The 21690-nt window shown below is 34.3% G+C and overlaps 1 protein-coding gene across 1 annotated transcript; it reads left to right on the forward strand.

Annotated features, from left to right (window-relative positions):
- Positions 1-10882: 10882 nt before the first annotated feature.
- On the forward strand, positions 10883-20882 carry LOC127864605 (uncharacterized). Its single transcript, XM_052404369.1, has 5 exons — positions 10883-10942; positions 11608-12163; positions 12731-12889; positions 16323-16758; positions 17854-20882. Exons 2-5 carry the CDS (start codon positions 12080-12082, stop codon positions 20502-20504), a joined length of 3330 nt encoding a protein of 1109 aa, XP_052260329.1. The 5' UTR covers positions 10883-10942; positions 11608-12079; the 3' UTR covers positions 20505-20882.
- The last annotated feature ends 808 nt before the right edge of the window (positions 20883-21690 follow it).

Genomic DNA, 21690 nt, shown 5'->3' on the forward strand with positions numbered 1-21690 from the left:
GGGGAATCACGTGATCACAAAAGTACATCGTACGCACAAAATGCCGGAAAAAGCTTTCGATAAGTTACGAAAATCAAGGTATTCTCATATTTTATATTATCAAAATCAATTATAACTATGCGCAGAGTACCCGCTTAGTCGCCTTATGTACTCTGGTAATTTGTCGTTTTTCTTAGATTTCTGTAGTTTTCTCAATCACTCAGGAACAATAAACAATGAAAATTGTACATCGTCAGAACATACTTTATTTTAACGTGTTTGCTATTCAAGACGACAAACAACGAAATAAATACAACATTTTTTGCTTAATAACATGCTTAGAATATTTCGTACAAGGTTTTGCACGTTGTTTAAGCTTTTTGAGATCTGTGGCGAGGAATTTAGATAGTTACATCAAACTGAACGTAAAAATATATTAAAAAGTGTTATGTTTATATAAAAACAGCATTTTGACGATATTTATAAAAAGTTATACAGGTATAGATGCTTGCTATACAAATATCAATATCGTTTCGATAAAATATATTAGTTAACTATAATGGGTTTAAAAGTTCAACTGAACACATATCTGATTTAACAAAAAATAAAGCTTACGATGTTGCATGTGTTTTAAGCTTCAAAACGATCGTCTTTCTCTTGATGAGTTGGGTGCACAGCTGAGAAGCGTAAACCAAACTTTGAAAGTGGCAGAAAGCACCGTAAGCCGAACTCTGGCGGAAATCATCCAGATCATTGACGACAAACTTAAAGATGTTATCCAGACAATTCAAAAAGAGACACAACATGGCGTTAAACATATCAAAGATGAGACGCTCGATTGTCAGGCTAGAATTAAAGATTCGTCGCAAGATGCAGAACACCAAATTACAAAAACGACACAAGATGCAACTATGAAATTGAATTGGAAACAAAAGCAAGAACTCAGATCATTTATGATAGGACCCAGCAGTGTAAACAAAAATTGGAACAAGAGACGCAACATGGCATTAAGAAGATTGAGCAAGCAAAACAGAAATTCAAAAATCAGACTATGATAGCGCCTTACAAGGTATGTCTCGTGACCTCTAGTGACTCTTAATGATGCGATTGTATCTGAGGATGATAGCGCCTTACAAGGTACGTCGCATGACCTCTAGTGACTCTTAATGATGCGATTGTTTCTGAGGATGAGCAGCCTACATGTCTTAGCGTATTCTTCATTAGTTCTTTTCCTGAGCAGCATGCGCCATTTTATGGTTTGAGCTAAGCATATGTTTAACGTAAATGTTTTGATATATAACATATTGACTTTTAAAATATTTTAGCCAAAACTGAAAGATTATTTGTATACAGTATATTGATTCTGGCCTTTAACCTGGATAATGTATGCTAATACACACTTAAAATAAACGAGCATAAAATATATTACCTGAAAACGCAGGTCCTGTAGTCACACAATAAATACTTGATACACACCTGATATATTTTAATGGAACATCTTTTTCAAATTACTAAAATGAAGATATTTCTCTGGATTTCTAAATGTGAGCTTCTAGTCAAGGTCATCGATACTCAAATTTAAATATAATTCCTGCTCAATATCTGGAAAACAAGTTGAGATAATGTGAATCTTAGTTTAAAGCTACGTCTCAAATGAATATCAAGTTGCACAAGGAATACTTAGGGTGAAGGTCAAGCCTCGCGCTACATCGGTTTTAAGCCTCGCATTATAAACTTGATCTTTATCCAAAACTCACGTAATATTCTCTATCTACCCCATATATGCCTCAAACAGAAAAGCATGTATTATTCAAAATTGAGAACATTCTAAAAAGCAAACCATGTCATTATTAAGATTGTTCATTTTAAGCGTAATAGTATCCAAGTCAACTTTTTTATGCACGTTGAAGAACTAAATAAATGAAGGAAGGAAGGAAGGAAGGATGGATCATTGAAGGAATGTTTTAAATTCATGTTTACATGTTTAATTATATTTGATTTATTTTCAAAATTACATTTACACAATTCCGATATGACAACAGAGAAACGAGTACAAATGATGATTTAGCATTTAACAATTGATAAAAGATTGCAGAAATATTATGAATAGAGTACATTGAGAATACTATTCTATACATTTCATATGAATTTCTTGACTTCTTATCACCATGGTCTTTTATAGTACAGACCTTATCAAGCGGATGAAGGCGCACTATTGTACAACTTTGAGCCATGTGTCACTTTCTGTACTGGATCCACAACTTGACAAGCCTTTACAGGATCTCTTTGTTACACCACAAATATACCGTGTAGTCATAGAAGCCGACGGGAAACGCATAAATACACATCAAGTAAATACATACAAAGACTTGTTTTACAGCGGGGAGGAAGAACTAAATCGGCATATATTCTTACGAGGTGAACCCGGTGAAGGAAAATCTACGTTTGCTGCCAAGTTAGTATTAGATTGGTGCAATGAATATCGGTCTCCTTCGACACATCCAGAGAAGGGAGCGTTTAATGACTTGGAAATCCTTAGCCAATTCAATGCCTTGTTTTTTTATCGTATTAAGAAATTCAGGAGATCAGAGGACGTCACGGAGATAAATAAAATCACAAATAATTGACATGAACTATTCCAAAGATGAACGAGAAAATGCATATAAACTTCTATTAGATGTTATACAACACGAACTGTGTCTTGTGGTTGAAGAAGGTATACATGAATGGATGGATCATGACAATAAACTAGCATTACCATCCATGGCAGGGTTTCCAAAAAAGCGGAGTATTATTTTGTATACGACAAGACCGTGGAAAATGACGGACGAACGTATAAAAATTTCTCAAATCGATCTATTGATAGAGTTAACTGGAATAACAGACTCAGAAGATTTAAGCAGAAGAATACTAAAATGTATCTCTGTTGACGACCTGAAGTCCAGTGTAGAACAATTAAAATGTTTCATAAAAGAACATAGATTTCAAGAGATAATATTGTCACCGATGATGCTCACGATTATACTTTTGACGTTTAAAACCGGATTAGCAGAGCGGCTTACGAGGCCATCATATTGCAAGTTGTACAGTGTTCTGCTGGAAAGTCTGTGCAAAAAAGCGAACGATACAAAAGGTTATTTTCTTCAAACGAATGCTTCGCAATGTGTATGCTTTGAAAATACAGAATACATTGAACCTAACATTAAGGAAATAAATGAGTTGGCAAAAGCTGCATTTTACCATTTCTTTTCCATTACACAAAAAGCAGCAGTGGTTTTCAGCGAGCGAGAGCTTGCAAAGTATGTAACTAATTACGTACACGTGGTGCAATTTGCATTAAAAGCAGGAATTTTATTGAAAAGACACGTTAAAAGTAGGTCTGATAGAATATTTAGTTGTATTCATCTATCTTTTTAAGACTTTCTAGCCGCGTATCATATGGCTAACAATATGAGCGCAATAGAGAAAACGAGTCAGGAGTATCTGGACAATGTTAGATATGCATTTTACCGCATTGTGCCGGCATTTATTTTTCTATGTGGAATACATATCGATGCAGCAAATAAACTTACGATATTGATGGACGCCAACGGGCATCATTTTGGCTCCAAGTATGTATATGTGTTCACCATAAACCCTACATTAAGCATACAAAATGTGTATATAAAGGCCTTATAAGATGCTTAATCCGGTGGGCACAAATATGAAGACATACTTCTGAAATTAAGCAAGTTTGACTTCAAGTCTGGTTTTGGTGCAGACGAGTACGCATTGCATAGCTTGTTCCTCATGAACAAATCAAACGTCATTTCTTTACGCAGTGATAATAGGGATATAAAGGCTTGCGACGTCTCTGACATGGCCAATCTTGCAACCCTCATTCTTTATAAGCCTGTTGACTTTGCACCTGAACCGTTACCTAACCCAACGAGGCTCAAGCATCTTGAATTATCTTACATTACTTTGTTTTCTCCGCTTCAGGAATGATTTCCAACATTGTTTGACAACTATACACATGAAGACGAAAATGAAGACACTCTTCCTATTCCGCGTACAATTGAACAACTTATATTGTCATTGCCAGAGGAGAAATGTTCACAATCCTGGTTACGCCGACTTTTTTAAACCATTCTTACATTTCCATGTCTGATCTTTAAGCTGAAAATTGTTAACATATCTGTGGACATATTTAAATTCGAAGATGATGTAAAGGTAAATGAGGTAAATGGGGCGGACATAAACTTTCCATGTGTGTTTGATACCATACGTAGTTCGAATGTGACGGACCTGTATGTGCACTTAGCCCGTTTTACGCCTTACCAAGCGTCGGCATTCCTACAAATGCTACAAACGTTTACAAACGTGGAGACACTAAAAATAAAATCAGACAAAATATGCTTAGATATCAAACTACCACAATCGGTAAAGTGTGTTGAATTTGATTACTCGTTTTCGGTATTGTCGCAAAGCGAAGTGCGCTTTCTGCTGAAAAATGTGATGTTCCTGCAACATTTGAAATAGTGTAAACTCAAGTTCGGATACAACGGTGGTCTTCATAAATATGAAACAATCGAGAAGGATCTGGATGAAATTCCAAATATTTAAGTTTCTAAAAATGATTATGATATGAAATATGATTTCCCGAGAGAGATTATAAGGATGTCCGACTTGCCTACATACTAGGATGTTGACAATGGTCATTGTTTTGATGAGGAGGAGGATGAAAATGATGATACACACCAAAATGAATATTTTAATGATTACTTTGAGGCTGTTGCTGCGGCTCGATCAGATGATGATGATGATGATGATGATGATGATGATGATGATGATGATGATGATGATGATGATGATGATGATGATGATGATGATGATATTTCCGTTTCTGCTTATGTCTGGAAATCTGTTACAACTGTGGCTGAAGCGGCTACAGATAATGAATATAGCGATGATGATGAAAATTGTCTTTATTATAAGGGTGGAATATTTTATGAAAAAAAATCAATTGGCCGCGTACATTTTATCGTGTTTATGATATGCCTAAAGGTAAAGTCCATTGGTCGCGTCAAAAACCAAAACAAGCAATTACACTCAATTTCTGACTTAACAACTGACAACTCGTATAATGCACACACATTTTGTACAAATGAATTATTTAAGGTTGGAATAGTTTTGTGGTTTATTTTGTATTATTTCTTCAACACATATATTATCCGTTTTCGTTAATTATATTGATTGACTTTCATATGCATGCTGTATATTGTTTTTAATCTCTTTCGATGGATTATTTTCGAATATGTACATTTTGTTTTATTTTATTTTCTACTTCAATGGCGTTTCGTGAAAGGCGTCCGTTTATATATGTACCAACTTCAGTCGCTGAAAAAATAAATAAATCAGGATATTGTTTATTAGGCAAGAATTATGCAAAAACCCGGTTGGTTCAAAGGAAATTGCTGGATTTTTTCGTGTTTTCGTTCGTTTGTTTGGATTGTTCACCGATTTATTAAGTTTTACAGCAATATCAATGTAGTCAGTGATATCAATACCTTTTTTTAAAAGGCTAGCTGGTATACCAGTACTTTGTGCATGTTTAAATACTTATCATTTGAAATGACAGCTGCCCTAATTGAATCAGAGGTTACCCGTAGTGGAACGTTTGGTGATTTTTTTTTAATTTTAAATGTATGCTTGCATGCTTACTTGATATAGTTCTAGTATGTTTTGATTAACTCACAAATAACAGTTTTAGGAATATATGAATGGATACCTTATATCTTGAATTTTCTTGTAATTGCATGTGTTTGGTGGGGACTAGGCTATACTTACTTAAATTATAAACATGTTTTCAGCTAAATTACTCTACAATACAATGAGCTAGTTTATTACAATAGCATACATTAAAACATATAATGACCCTGCTTATGGTTGCATATTTTGTTGCAGGTTTGATTCAAAGCAATGGTGATCAGTTATTAAACTGAGATTGATTTAAGCCATTGCTATGATATTATACATTTCAAATGGTGTGGGTTGGGTGGAAGTGACGGTCACCATCATTTAATAACAAATAGTTTTCCTCTTGAATGTGCAATCCATATAAGACCAATATTTAAGGGATGCATAATAATAAATTTGAAAATTTTAATTGATTTCCTTTTTTGTCATCTGTAATTTTTAATGATTTCAGTTGATGATAATTACTTTATAAAACTGGAGTAAAGACTAGGCAATTGGTTAGAAACAGTGATTTAATTAGTATGAGAGTTTAAATGATGCATTAAATTTGATATAATTAGGAATACCGTGGCGGTTTACAACGTTTTCGACAGACTGTGTATAATTAATACAAATTTGAACAAATATCTGTTATAATTGTATAATCGGTGAGACTTTCCTTATGGTCGAGTCTATTCGAAATGACTGGTGTTTAATTGGCATGAATTGGTTTTTCAGATCTATTGTCAGCGGGCTTTGTCGTGTGCTATTTTGGCTGTCTGTCTGTTAGCTTTAATGCATAAATACAGTATAAATAACGCAAATAATTGAACTTCTATATCGTTTTTAAACGGTATGTCGTTACATACGTGCAGAAAAATCCGGATAATAAATTAATAGAAAATTCAATAAATGCGGACCCCTAAACAAGACAAATACCTTAAAGTAAACATCAGCATTGATATTCAAATTAGAACAGAAGTTCACAAGTATTTCCCTTTAATACGCTATATGCGGGCTGTGTTTCAGGTACGTTATCAAAAGGACATGAATTTGTGGATATATTTAAGCCCTACAATAATGTATTATTATAATTTTCAGTTTGACAACTTAATAGAAATGACGGTAATTGACGATCTTGGTTTGACACATTAGACGTCATGTTATGTATGCTATATGCTCTAATAACCTGAACGAGTCCGGTCGGCATATTTGAATTTATTGATACAAGACCGATGTGACATGTATATGTACAAAATGTCAGCGTATTAAATAAGTTTCTATACAGGTAATCTATTTGCGAAAGCACTTAAATTAAAGGTTTTGCGGGAAAGTGGCAATAAAACTCAGGGACACACTATTTGAAAGTTTACCAATATCTTGAAGAATCTCCGACACAGAACTACTATGTATTCATCATGTACTCAGCTTGAAGAAAAAAAAAGAAAAAAAAAGTTTCAATGTGCAAGTTTGAAGTTTGAATGCCGTCTGGCAAGATGTACTAATTGCAAGATGGCAAGATGTACTTATTGCATGATATGTCAACGTATGCCGTCTGGCAAGATGGCAAGATGAACTTATTTCAAGATGGCAAGATGTACTTATTGTAAGATGGCAAAATGTACTTATTGTTAGATGGCAATATGTACTTATTGCAAAATGGCAAGTTGTACTTCTTTCAAGATTGCAAGATGTACTTATTGCAAGATGGCAAGATGTACTTATTGCAAGATGACAAGATGTATTTATTGTAAGATTGCAAGATGGCAAGATATACTTATTGCAAGAGATGTCATCGGTGACTCTCGCGAGAACAAATACATTTACCAGTTATAACGCCATAGAGGACTTCACCGTTGTTGCTTATTAGGTGCTTGGAAATAATCCATAATAAAGGCAAGTAACTAAATATATCATTGTCCAAGAAAGACTTTATAACTGATTAAATCCATAGCCTAATTAAACAATATTGTTTGAAAAGACAACTTGCGTCCGATCCTTAATAAATAACGACAAAAGCACAATATATAACCTAAAACAAAATCATTTAAATTGAAGTCACAATGTTAATTCCGAATTACGTAGTTTTAACCGTATAACGTAACGGGATCAATACATGCAGATGTGATTTGTCCTCGGAACAAGACGTTTGTAAACGTGACTGGCTATCATGACGATTGGAAAGCAGCAGTTTTAGATCGCTGCAGAGAGAGGAAGGTTATCACAACAGCAGACATAAAGACGACAGAGAAGCAAAGGGACGAACAGGTCTTCTAAGATCATAGACAGCGCAGACGGTGATAAATGGTCGTATAAAATAAATCGGACGCTTCCACTTGCATCAACTGCAATATGGAATGACGCCGGAAAATGGCTCGTACAGTTTCCACAGTTTGTGTACAGGTTCTGCTGCGACTCGACGACCGCATCTATGGGTAGACCTGCCACTTTGACCTTACAGGTGAAATTAAATTTTGAGACAGACGGATGTCAACAGCAACAACAAGCTCTGATACTCACGAGTGGAAATGCGGAAAATGCCACCCAAATAAGGTAACGTGGCTTTTAGGACAAAATCATGCATGTACTGATAGTTTGTACTTGTCGTAAGTATTGCAAAAAATCATGCCGAGTAGATATTGATAAATAATATAAATACCACTTAAAAATACCACTTAAGTGTTTTCAATACTTATTTGCTCATGATTTTATAAGATAATTCTTTTTTAACAACACAAGTTAAACTCCAATAAATGCCTTCTGAAAAAGTTGTTCAATAGGTACAATTATTATTTATAAAGTTCAACCACGATTCCGATAACAATATCTTATAGGTTTATATAAAAAAATCCCGACTCTCTGTTCATTTCATCTCCGGATTACCCAATTTATTTCTCAGCATTAACATTTTTGTTTGTTCTGAGAGTTCACAATAAACTCAATATTCCTTTTATTATATTATTGTACACGAAATCTGATCATATCGGTCAGTTACTTAAGAACAGGAAACAGACTTATTGATCATAATTTTATTCAGTTCTAGATTGTAATTTAATTTATAAAATACCTTAATTGAAACCGCTTATTGAAACATGCCCAATTTAATGCTCAAAATTAGGAAATACGTTTTCCAATTGCAATAAGCATTCATTGCCTAAATTTAAAAAGAAATGGCTCAATTTGAGTAGCGTTTAATTGTCCCGCTATATACATGATACATCTAGTTAAAAATGATATTCTAAAGACACTGAATGTTTGAAAAGATCTCCCTTCTCGATATGAAATGATCCTATACCGCAAAAGTTAATTGGTTATCGAATGTCTCATATCAATTTCGAAACCTTTTAAAATGCGTAGGAAGAGATCACAAGTTCTCGAACGCCAAATTCAATGAGAAATTGTCCTATACATACCTCCTGGATTTCAAGTCAGAAATACGATACTCAACATTGTCGATCATTTATGCGAATGTTTTTTGTTATAGACGTTGAAGTTTAATAAACCGTATAAATCTAAAATAAATATATATATATATGTACATTGTTTCCTGCAATTTTATTTAGCAAACAAGCAAAATTTATTAATGGTATTCATTATTTAAAATTTAAGTCGCATACTAATACTTTTTTGTTTAATCAGTTTTCGGCATACGATATCATGTATAAAATTTTATTAGGACGAGGTATATCACATTGTTCTTCGTAAAAATCGAACACCAATGATATCACATCTTAACTTCTAAATCGACAATCGTATAAATATAACATTATTTCAGGCAATGGGATACATTGTTTACAGCAATTAGATAAATGGCATGGAGATTAAATAGTAAATTTGTTATTGCAATCATCGAAAATTTTGAAATCATACTCAAAACAATTGAACTGAACCTCTTAAATTACATTGCAAAAACCTATGATTGTGGTGGACAACTATTGAAATTCATAACACGCATCAGTTGAAGTATTATTTCATTGTCCGCTAATGGATGTTCAAATTTCCAGTGATCTTTTCTTTATGGAAAACATTATTTCATGGTTTCTATTTATATCTTAGCGAGAATCTATAGGCTCATTAATACGCGCCTGTGTTAACATGACACATAATTGTGTAAGTCAAAGTGTTATTTAAAATGTATGTTTAGTACGTTCTACTTGCAATATGTATCTTTATTTTTTATTAATTGTAATATTCTATGAAAATAGCTCCATAATAAATCTACACGTAGCTACCTGTCCTTATGCTGACTGACGTTGCTTTCAGTGTACTTGTATCCATTAGAGAATATGATTTATACTGCTGAGTTACTGTGTAAATATGTACAATTTTCGAGAAATGAATGAAAATTTACACAGAAATATGTATGTCAGTACATTCTTGTTGTCTGACTTTGATTTATTTTCAGAGAAACTTGTTATTCCATTTCCAGTTATTACATTTATAACGAACTTAAAATTAATGCTCAGCGCAGCCCTTGTACTTGTAGAGTAGTCCTACTACTTATGTGTCTGTGACATATTAGAACATGTTAAGAGCAGCCAAATGAAGATTTTGACACAGTGCAAGTTAATTGTTATGATGGGATATTTTAAAAAATACGAGTTTCTAGTAAGCCAAATAAGAAATTTTGAAAAAGGAAGGAGTTAATGGTTAACCAAAAGGAGGCACAGTACGAGTTTCTTCAATTTAGTTAGACGAGTAGTATAGTAACATAGTGCGTATTCGTGGTTAGCCAAAAGGAGACATATTGACATGGGTCGAGTTTATGATCGGAAGATGGATATATTGACAAATTACGAGTTAATATTGAAGGTCTTATGTATTAAATAACAATCTCACAGTCGTGATTTCTATCATGCGAATATAATGTGTTCAACTTAGCCATTCTAGTCACAAATGAAGAGCAAAATTTCCAACTTGTTATATACTGTAACGTGTGTTGACGGTGTACCTGTAACTTTGTTCGATAAATCAAGAATATCTGTGAAACACAAAACGTAAATTACAAAAATCGCATACCGTGAATACGGATATAGTTTCAAATATTGATCATTTTATTACAAAGGCGAGCAGACGTTTTAAATAGAGAGCATTTGTACTACATAGCGTAAGTTGAATACTCCTTCAAAGTGCGCTTTTGAAATGTTCACATTCGTTCGATCGATCCATTTTCAATCTTGTCTCGCGGATATGTTTGGCACAGAGAAGATTGTGAGTTGTTTGGATACAGTCCGTCGTATCTAAGGTAACATTAAATATGTTCATGTTCAGCTTAACTAGTTAACTTTATTGTGTATGTATTATTATTACATTTCATTAGTTGATGTTCTTTAATGTTCTAAGTCTCGTGTGTTATAAATTGACTATACATACAATGTGCGTCAATTTTTTAATTCAAACCTTTGCTGTTAAGAGCGCATTTTTTACCTAATTAACTAAATAAATAATTTAAATAAATTACAACTAAGGAAATAAATCAAATGGAAAAACAAGTTCAAACATTCAATAAGAGTGTAAAAACTATTAAAATGTGCTTCTGTATTTGAACCTCGGTCTATGTGAGACAGGTTGTGATATATATTGTCGATCCTCAGTCGGGAAACGTTCTCATGATGTGGTATTTCCCAAAACAACAAGTAATGGATCTTCCCTGAAAATTAAGAGCAACATCCCTTAGTCTCCTGATACTGTTTCTTAAGTTGTATTATTACTATCAGTACAAGTTGATTTACTAAATTACCTCGGTATAAATAATTGAAACAGCACCCTACTCTCCCGACCATGTTCCTGGAGTTTCATTATTTCTAACAGTAAATGACAGTAAATAAAACTCATAAAATAACAGTATATAATAGCCGATTAACCGTGTACAGGCTTTACCAATAAATGTTACGAATATTTCTTTTACAGAAAGCTCCATCAAAACCGTTGAAAAGTTTTATCAAAATGGATGGGAACATACGGCTTTTCGAAGATCAGCAAACCAACAATTGGGTCAAGGCGTGCATAGCATTGACCGTCACAAAAGGCGGATTGGTTTGGTTTGTTGAAACAGAGATGAAGAAGGTGCATGCAGCAGTTGGCAAAAGTTGTGGCACCTGTAACATGGCCAATGTATTGAAATGTCCTAACACAGGGCATATGTAGGAAGAATAAGTGTTCTTTTCATAAGTCGCACAAACCTCGTCAATGCCAACTTTGTGAGCATGGGAAAGCCGCTATAATATCAGTGCACAGATTTTGTGGACCGTCTTGGCCTAACACCAAGGCGGAACGTTGGGCAACAGATTATTGGGAAGTGTGCAAATGCTTCCTCCCACCAGATGGTTATAGCGACGTGCAATCACTTAACGACGCAGATTTCAACGCCGTTATAAGCATTATGCTAAACTGCAAACACTTTGAAACATGTCTCTCGTCTTGCTTATCGCCTAGACCACCTGATCCACAGTGCCCTTTGGAAATGGTAATATTTAAATTATAGATAACTTACGGATTGACATAAACGTATTTTATATTCATTCGATGTTTTTTTAAAAGGACATATTCACAGTAGTACGTTTTAAAGATATTAAAGATATTTAAAAAAGTTTGTCCATATCGGGGCTCGAACCAGTGTCATATTGATATAAATGTTATCGCCGTTACAGCATGGTAATCAAGATTTTTAAAACTTGTCATGCGTTTTTTTTACCGTATATGGTATATCCACGTGTTGATACTGAATGTAAAGAAACGTTTAAAAATATTTAAACGTTTTGCGTGTGTAACGCTGCATAATTGTACCAATTACATGTCATCATTATTCACAAACGAAACTTAAATGTATTTTAATTAAAAGTCTACGCCGTTAGTGTATTTCGCTCCATGATCGTGTTTTTTTTTCCTTTTTTCATTTTGTGAATTTGTGACCAAAAATAACACAATGTTATTTTGACATTTGGTGACAAAGTCTCTTAAACGTAAGTTATATGATGGTAATGTTTGAATTAAACCATTCAAAAAGCATAAAAATGAATGATTATTTTTCAAGGTCCGAGAGGTAAGCCGAAAATTACGTCATACATCCGACTGCAAGGTAACAGACACTGATCTTCAAGATTATTTCCAGAAACTAACAACGCTATTATCTGACCCATTAAGTTTATGGAACGAGCCATCTGCCAGAGATGCACGAGTTAAGCTGAGTGACGTAAGTTGTTGTTGTTTTTGTTCCTGATATTTGAAGTGTTGTTTTCAGATAAGAATTATGCAACTAACAACACAAGATTTGTAACGATACGTGATATTTATATCAACAACTATCTTTTTTTAGGATTAGGGGCTTGATAATATTGTGCCTATTGCACACATTAATCAACAGAAAGTAGTATCATACATACATAGTTATATAACAACTGCAATACGCACCATAAGAGGCATACATGGTCGCTTTGATGGTACCTCTAAATATAAGAATTCGTCGGTACCTCTAAAATATAAGTATGCGTTTTAACAATTATTTTTCCGTCTTTTTACGTATTTATGTGATATTCATCTAGTGACACTTGTAGCGCCGTTTAATGTCGTATCGCCGTTATATGTCGCAGGCTACGAGATTTGTCGCAACGTTGACGATAAATGTCGCTTGGAACGATAAATGTCGCAAATCCTACTGACGATATATGTCGTTACTTTAACGATAAAAGTCGCAAAAATTTCAACTGCCGATATATGTCGCAACATTAACGATAAATGTCGCACACCTTTGTTAGTCATGTTAAAATGAAAAGTTGAGTAAAAATGACTAAAACTTTCAGGTTAGATCTAGATTAACCGACGAGGTTTATTTGGGCCGACTTACACCAGAATGGTCAGTTTTTAGTTAGTATTGTCCGAAATGTTCAGTTGTGGTCAGTATTGTCCATAATTGTCAGCTGCGGTGAAGATCGATCGAAGCGGTCATATTTATTCATTTTCGACCAAAAACGTTAAGCTGTAGTCGAAAATGACAAAATCCCTGTTTTAAATTGGTCGGAAATCGGAAAAGCGAGGGGCCCATAAGTTTTTGCTTTGGGTTTAAGGCCGTTTCGACAAGTTTGGTTATATAAGGTCAGTCTGACAGGAACCGTCTGGGTAGAACAACATGTGAATGCCTCGGTATTTCTGCTGGAGACTGACAGCTTTGCCATCTTTGAATCAGCGACAGAAGGCGAATATTCTTGGATAGAATCATCGATCCAGGATCACACCGGGACCTCTGATCCCAACCTCTGTGCTCAGCTCTTTGGGTAATTATGGGGCCAGCAAAGGAAAATGCCTTTCTATGAAAACTGCCTGGAACTACGGGTTCTCTTATGAAGGTAGCGCACCCCTAATGATTTCCCGCGATTTATTTTACGATCATTGTCGATCTTCAATGATCGGTTATTTCCGAGAGATGCATTTTATTTTTTCCAAACTTCGAATTTTGATATATGTTTACGTAATTCCTTTAGAATACTTTATTTTCACAATAAATATTGACTTTGATCCAAATATCATCTGAAAAATACGATTTCGCGATTTCTTCAAAGATCGTCAAGCCTTTTTACCTGTTTACTTATCGATATCTAATTTAAGCTCTCACTACTGTGAAGTTGTCGTGGCCGAATGGTTAAGGCGATGGATTAGAAATCTTTTGAGATTCAGGTTCGAATCCTGTCGTCATCGCATACTTTTTTGCAACGCGTTTTATTTCTTTTCTAACGTAATTTGATTTAATATAGCATATAACTATGTTTATTGTTAAATATGTTAAATTTTGATGCACATCCTTCAATTTTTAAAATTAAAACAACGTTATGGCTAAATTGGGTGATTTACTGCTGATTATACGAATGCTGCATGTTGCATTTTTTATTTTTATTTAAAGAAGTAAACGGTAAATCTGTCTAATTATTGGTATTTTTGCTGTATATAGTTTTGCTATGAAAACTAAGTTTATAATATAACTCAAATGTATTTTGAATTTTATAAACTTCGTTTTTAACCGACCCAATTTTTACTTGGCTGAAATCACTTACATTTCATGGCGCTCTTCCATAGATAAAAATTTGTACAAAATAAATGTCTGTAAATGTGTGTGTGTGTGTGTGTGTGTGTGCGTGCGTGCGTGCGTGCGTGTGTGTGTGTGTGTGTTTAAAGTAAATGCGGTCATTTTCGTGATTGGTTCGTTTAAAGAGTACGAGTTCAAATTCCAAAAGGATCGGGAATCTAATAAAACAAAATTATTGTGTACGGAGGGTGATATTTGACACTGTTACTATTAAAAATAAATTATATTCACGGAAGTAAAGGAAATAACTAACAGAAGGCTAAGTTCACTGATAAACGGGGATGAGGTATTTTTCACTAGATTGATACTCTGCAGCGAGTCAGTGAATCGGCGACATTGAATACCGCTGCTTATATGTTAAGCATTGAATGAAGGCGACGATATTGAAAAAATATAAAGAACATATTATTCTTCAGTCAGTTCATCAGTATGCCAGTTCAAACTCCGGCATATACCAGTGCGTCTGCAAAATAGTAATACATTAACTAAGATAATGATACATGTAAAACAGTCATGTAACTAACATACAATATTCAATACAATTTTATCGTAATTTGTGTTGCTGTAATAATGTTAGAGTTTTATCACATCTTACAACATTTGGCCAATCTTGATAACAGCAGTCCATTTAGCACAGGGAAATCAACAACTGGCTACTCGAGCCAAGAATTATAAGAATTGATTGGGTCAATATTGACCACAACTGACCATTTCGGACAATACTGACCGCAACTGACAATTATGGACAATACTGACCACAATTGACCGTTTCGGACAATACTAACTAAAATCTGACCATTCTGGTGGAAGTCGGCTCAAAGAACCTCGTCGGGTAATCAAAATCTAACCTTAAAGTTTAAGTCATTTTACTTCAAGTTTTCGTTTTTAACATGACTTACAAAGGTGTGCGACATTTATCGTTAATTCTGCGACATATATCGGCAGTTGAAATTTTTGCGACATTTATCGTTAAAGTTGCGACATATATCGTCAGTAGGAGTTGCGACAAATCTCGTAGCCAGCGACATATAACGGCGATGCGACATTTAACGGCGCTACAACACTTATATATTAATAAGTTGAAGTATAATTCGATCCTATATAAAACATAACTACTTATATTTCGCTGTTTCGCGCGCTGGCGATGTGTTTAAATGAATGTTTACAAAATGATTATTTTACTGGGCGTTTATGAACATAGATCGTTGAGTTAGGCAATCATTCAAAGCATATGTATTTCCGGTTTGGAAAATATTCTTTTAAAACGTGGATTTTCCATTTGATTTCCAATGATAAAACAAGAACGTAACTTAAAAATGAACGTACAACTATGTGTACAATTGTTATTCGTGTATAATCTTATAATAGCATTTTGACGACATTTATAAAAAGTTATACATGTATAGATGCTTGCTTAACAAATATCTATTTCGTGTCTGTAAAATATATAAGTTAAATAGTTTAGGTTTATAGGATCAACTGCCAATCTAAACACATATCTACTTTTACAAACAAAAAAGAAAACTAACGATGTTGTATGTGTTTATAGCTGCTAAACGATCGTCTATCTCTGGACGAGTTGGGTGCACTGCTGAGAAGCGTCAACCAAACTTTGAACATGGCAGAAAGCACCATAAGCCGAACTCTGGCGGAAAGCGTCCAGATCATTGACGATAAACTAAAACATGGTATTCAGACTATTCAACAAGAGACACAACATGGCGTTAAATATTTAAAAGATGAGACGCTCGATTGTCAAGCTAGAATTGAAGATACCGCGCGGGATGCAGAACACAAAGTAACAGAAACGATACAGGATGCAACTAAGAAAATTGAATTGGAAACAAAAGAAAGTACTCAGAAAATTAATGACACGAACCAGCAGTGTATACGAAAATTGGAACAAGAGACGCAACATGGCATTGAGAAGATTGAGCAAGCAAAACAGAAAAGGCAAAAAACAGACTATAATAGCGCCTTAAAAGGTATGGTTCATGACTTCTCGTGCCTCTTTAGAATGCAATTTATGATGCAATTGTATCTTAGGGTGTGCTGTCTAGATGTCTTTATTTCTTCTTCATTAGTTCTCCTCCTGAGCAACTCGCAACATTTTAAGGTTTAATCTTTACATTTTTTTCACTTAAATGTTTTGACATACAACATTATAAATTATAAAATATTTCCTCTTAAAATTAAAAGATCCACAGGTTTGGTGATTTGTTTATTACATATTTGTGCATCGTAAGAGATGTTTGTATGAAATACATTAATAAAGGGTTTGCAACTGTGATATCTAATTAATGCACGCTTAAAAGCAAACCAGCCTAGAAAATATAGCTCATACAAACGCAGGACCTGAATTCACACAAAACTTCGCACATTCCTGAGATATTGTCATGAAACATCCGAAACAGATCTTCCTCGGGATTCCTAAATGTATGGTTGTAATGAAGGTCACCAATAATAGATTATGATTGCTGCTCAATATCTGGAAACGCATTTGACGATATGAACTTAGCTTTAAATACTTGTAAAATACATATAGCAAGTTGCATATGAAATATTGAGATTTTATTTAAATGTTACTGTTACGAAGAATATAAATACTGCGTGCGATAAAACACTTGAGATGGACTTGAGGTATTGTATAGAAACATACGATGCACATCTGTATAGCTTTTGATTGCTTGCTTGCAGTAAAAGTAAATGTCACTTGCCCACAAACATAAATTCATGTATTATTCAATAAATGAGAACATGTTAAAATATTGAATTACTCATTATGTTCCTTAAAATAAGGAAATGTGCATTCTTAAATCATGTATGTATTAAGATGGTTCATTTGTTATCCAAGAAAGACTGAACGAATGTTTTATCATATTTACATATTTAATAAATCGGCTATTTTCACAAATACTTTTACCAAATTTCAATAGTGCAACAAAGAAACTAGTGTACACGATGAATAATCATTTTTTAATTGAAAGATGATATTATGAAAAGCTTACATGAAGAATATTATTTTATCCGTTTCATAGGCAATTTTTGACTTCGTATCAACATAGCCTTTTTTATTTCAGAACTTATCAAACGGATGAAGGCGCACTATTGTGAAACTTTAAGTCATGTGTCTCTTTCTGTACTGGATCCTCAGCTTGACAAGCCTTTACAGGATCTCTTTGTTATACCAAATATATACCGTGTAGTCATAGAAGCCGACGGGAAACGCACAAATAAAGATCAAATATATAAATACAAAGACTTGTTTCACAGCGGGGAGGAAGTTCTAAATCGACATATATTCTTACAAGGTGAACCCGGTGTAGGAAAATCTACGTTTGCTGCCAAGTTAGTATTAGATTGGTGCAATGAAGACCGGTCTTTTTCGACAAATCCAGAGATGGGAGCGTTTGATGACTTAGAAACCCTTCGCCAATTCAATGTCCTGTTTTTTATTGCATTAAGAAATTCAGGAGACCAGACGGACGTCACGGAGATGATAAAATCTCAAATAATTGACATGAACTATGCCAAAGATGAACGAGAAAATGCATATAAACTTCTATTAGATGTTATACAACACGAACTTTGTCTTGTGGTTGAAGAAGGTATAGATGAATGGGTGGATCCTGACAATAAACTAGTATTACCTTCAATGGCAGGGTTTCCAAAAGAGCGGAGTATTATTTTGTATACGACAAGACCGTGGAAAATGACGGACGAACGTATAAAAAATTCTCAAATCGATCTATTGATAGAGTTAACTGGAATAACAGACTCAGAAGATTTAAGCAGAAGAATACTAAAATGTATCTCTGTTGACGACCTGAATTCCAGTGTAGAACAATTCAAATGTTTCATAAAAGAACATGGATTTCAAAAGATAATATTGACACCGATGATGCTCACGATTATACTTTTGAAGTTTAAAACCGGATTAGCAGAGCGGCTTACGCGGCCATCATTATGCAAGTTATACAGTGTTCTGCTGGAAAGTCTGTGCAAAAAAGCGAACGATACAAAAGGTTATTTTCTTCAAATGAATGCTCCGCAATGTGTATGCTTTGAAAATACAGAATACATTGAACCTAACATTAAGGAAATAAATGAGTTGGCAAAAGCAGCATTTTACCTACGCTTTTCCATGAAACAAAAAGCAACAGTAGTTTTCAGCGAGCGAGAACTTGCAAAGTATATAAATAATTACGTGGTGCAATTTGCATTAAAAACAGGAATTCTATTGAAAAGACGCGTTAAAAGTAGGTCTGATAGATCATATTGTTTTATTCATCTATCTTTCCAAGACTTTCTAGCCGCGTATTATATGGCTAACAATATGAGCGCAATAGAGAACACGATACAGGAGTATCTGGACGCATTTAAATATGCATTTTACGGCATGGCGCCGGCATTTATTTTTCTATGTGGAATACATATCGATGCAGCAAATAAACTTTCGATTTTGATGGACGCCAACAAGCACCATTTTAGCATCGATTATGTATGGTTGTTCACCAAAGACCCTAATTTTTGCATACAAAATGTGTATATAAATGCCTTAAAAGAGGCTAAATCCAGTGGGCACAAAGATGAAGACATACATCTTAAATTAAGCTCGTTTGACTTCACGTCTTGCTCTGATTCAGACAGGGACGCATTATATTGCTTGTTCCTGATAAACAAATCCAACGTCATTTCTTTACGCAGTGATAATTGGGATTCAGAGGGTTGCGACGTCTCTTATTTGGAAAATCTTGAAACCCTCATTCTTTATGACCCTGCGGACTTTATACCTCGACCGTTACCTAATCCAACGAAGCTAACGCATCTTGAGTTATCTAATATTATTTTATGCTCTTCCCTCCAGGAATGTTTTCAAACATTGTTTGAAAACTATACACATGAAGACGAAAATGAAGACACTCCTTCTATTCCGCCTACACTTGTACAAATTGTATTGAAATTGCCAGAGGATACATGTTCACAATCATGGTTACGCCGACTTTTTAAAACCATTCTAACATTTCCAGTACTGATCTTTGAGCTGAGAATTTCCAACATATCTGTTGACATAATAAAAACAGGAGAATCTGTAGATGTTAATGAGCTGGTTGCGACGGACACAAATGTTCCGTGTTTGTTTGACGCCATTCGTAATTCGAAAGTGACGGACCTGTGTGTGGACTTATTCCGTGTTACGCCTTACCAAGTTTCAGCATTCTTACGCATGCTACCAACGTTAACAAACGTGGAAACTCTAAAAATAATATCAGATAAAATATGCTTAGATATCAAACTACCACAATCGGTAAAGTGTGTTAAATTTGATTACTTGTTCACGGTGCTGTCGCCAAGCGAAGTGCGCTTTCTGCTGAAAAATGTGATGTTCTTGCAACACTTGAAAGAGTGTAAGCTCAAGTTCGGATACAACGGAGGGCTTCATAAATATGAAACCATCAAGAAGGATCTGGATGAAATGCCAAATATTGAAGTTTCTAAAAATGAACATGAAATTTTAAATACTACCTCCAACTCCGAATATGGCTTAATGGAGAGATTAACCACATTCGGCGCTCTTGACAATGGTCATTATTATGATGATGAGGATGATGAGGATGATGAAAATGAATATTTTAATGATTACTTTGAGGCTATTGCTGCGGCTCGATCAGATGATGATGAAAATGGTGATGATGACGATGATTTTGAAGCTGCTGTTCTTGGTGAATGATGATACAAATGCCTCTGATAGATCTTCTACAACCGCTGCTCCAACTACAGCGACTTCAGAATATATTTCCGTTTCTCGTCATGTCTGGAGATCTGTTGCTACTGTGGCTGAAGCGGCTACAGATAATGAGTATGGCGATGATGATGAAGTTCGTCTTTATTATAAGGGTGGAATATTTTATGAGAAAAATTTCCATTGGTCGCCTACAGAACAAAATATAAAAATCAATTTACAGATTAACAACTAACAACTAGTATAATGCACAAACATACGAAATGAAATATTTAAAGTTGGAATAGTTATGTGGTTTATTTTGTATTATTTATTCAACATGTAGAATTCGTTTTCGTTAATTATATTAATTATATTTCATATGCATGCTGTATTGTTTTTAAATCTCTTTCGAAGGATTATTCTCGAATATGTACATTTTGTTTTATTCTATGGTCTACTTTAATGGCGTTTCGTGAAAGGCGTCCGTATACATATGTATACAATTCAGTCACTAAGAAACAAATAAATGTGGAAATAGTTTATTAGGCCACAATTATGCAAGAAACCGGATGGTTCGAAGGAAATTTTTTGCTGTTCGTGTGTTCGTTTAATTAGAGTTTTCTCCGATTTATTACGATTTTCAGCAATATCAATGTGGTCAGTTATATCAATACCATTTTTCAAAGGCTAGCTGGCAACCAGTACTATGTTCACTTACATATCATTGTAAATGACAGCTGCCCTAATTGAATCAGAGAGAGTGAAACGATTGGTAATTTTGTTTTAATTTTAAATTGGTGTTTGCGTGTTTATTTGATAGTATAACACTGATATTTATTATTTTCATAACTGATTTGTTTTAGGAATATAACCTCGATGTAAATGTTTTGAAAAAGCATTGAAATTTACGATGTTGAAGATGACCATGTGCTCAATGTATCGCTTATTAATTTTCACCAATTCATATTATGAAAACTCATGCAAAGGTGTAGTTAAGTATTAGTCCACGTCATAAGTGTTATTTGGCTTCCTGACGTACCTTTTGAATCTATGAAAAAATGAAAAGAAATGTAATTTCAACAATCTATGAACACGACCCTTTAATAGTTATGGTGTAAGAGTGTTTTGAAGCATGTTTTACAGTTGGTCTTCTGCTCATAATAAAAGTCTACGATAGTTTCTATCATCATTA

The sequence above is a fragment of the Dreissena polymorpha genome, chromosome 1 (genome assembly GCF_020536995.1).
Source record: "Dreissena polymorpha isolate Duluth1 chromosome 1, UMN_Dpol_1.0, whole genome shotgun sequence".
NCBI lineage: Eukaryota > Metazoa > Mollusca > Bivalvia > Myida > Dreissenidae > Dreissena > Dreissena polymorpha.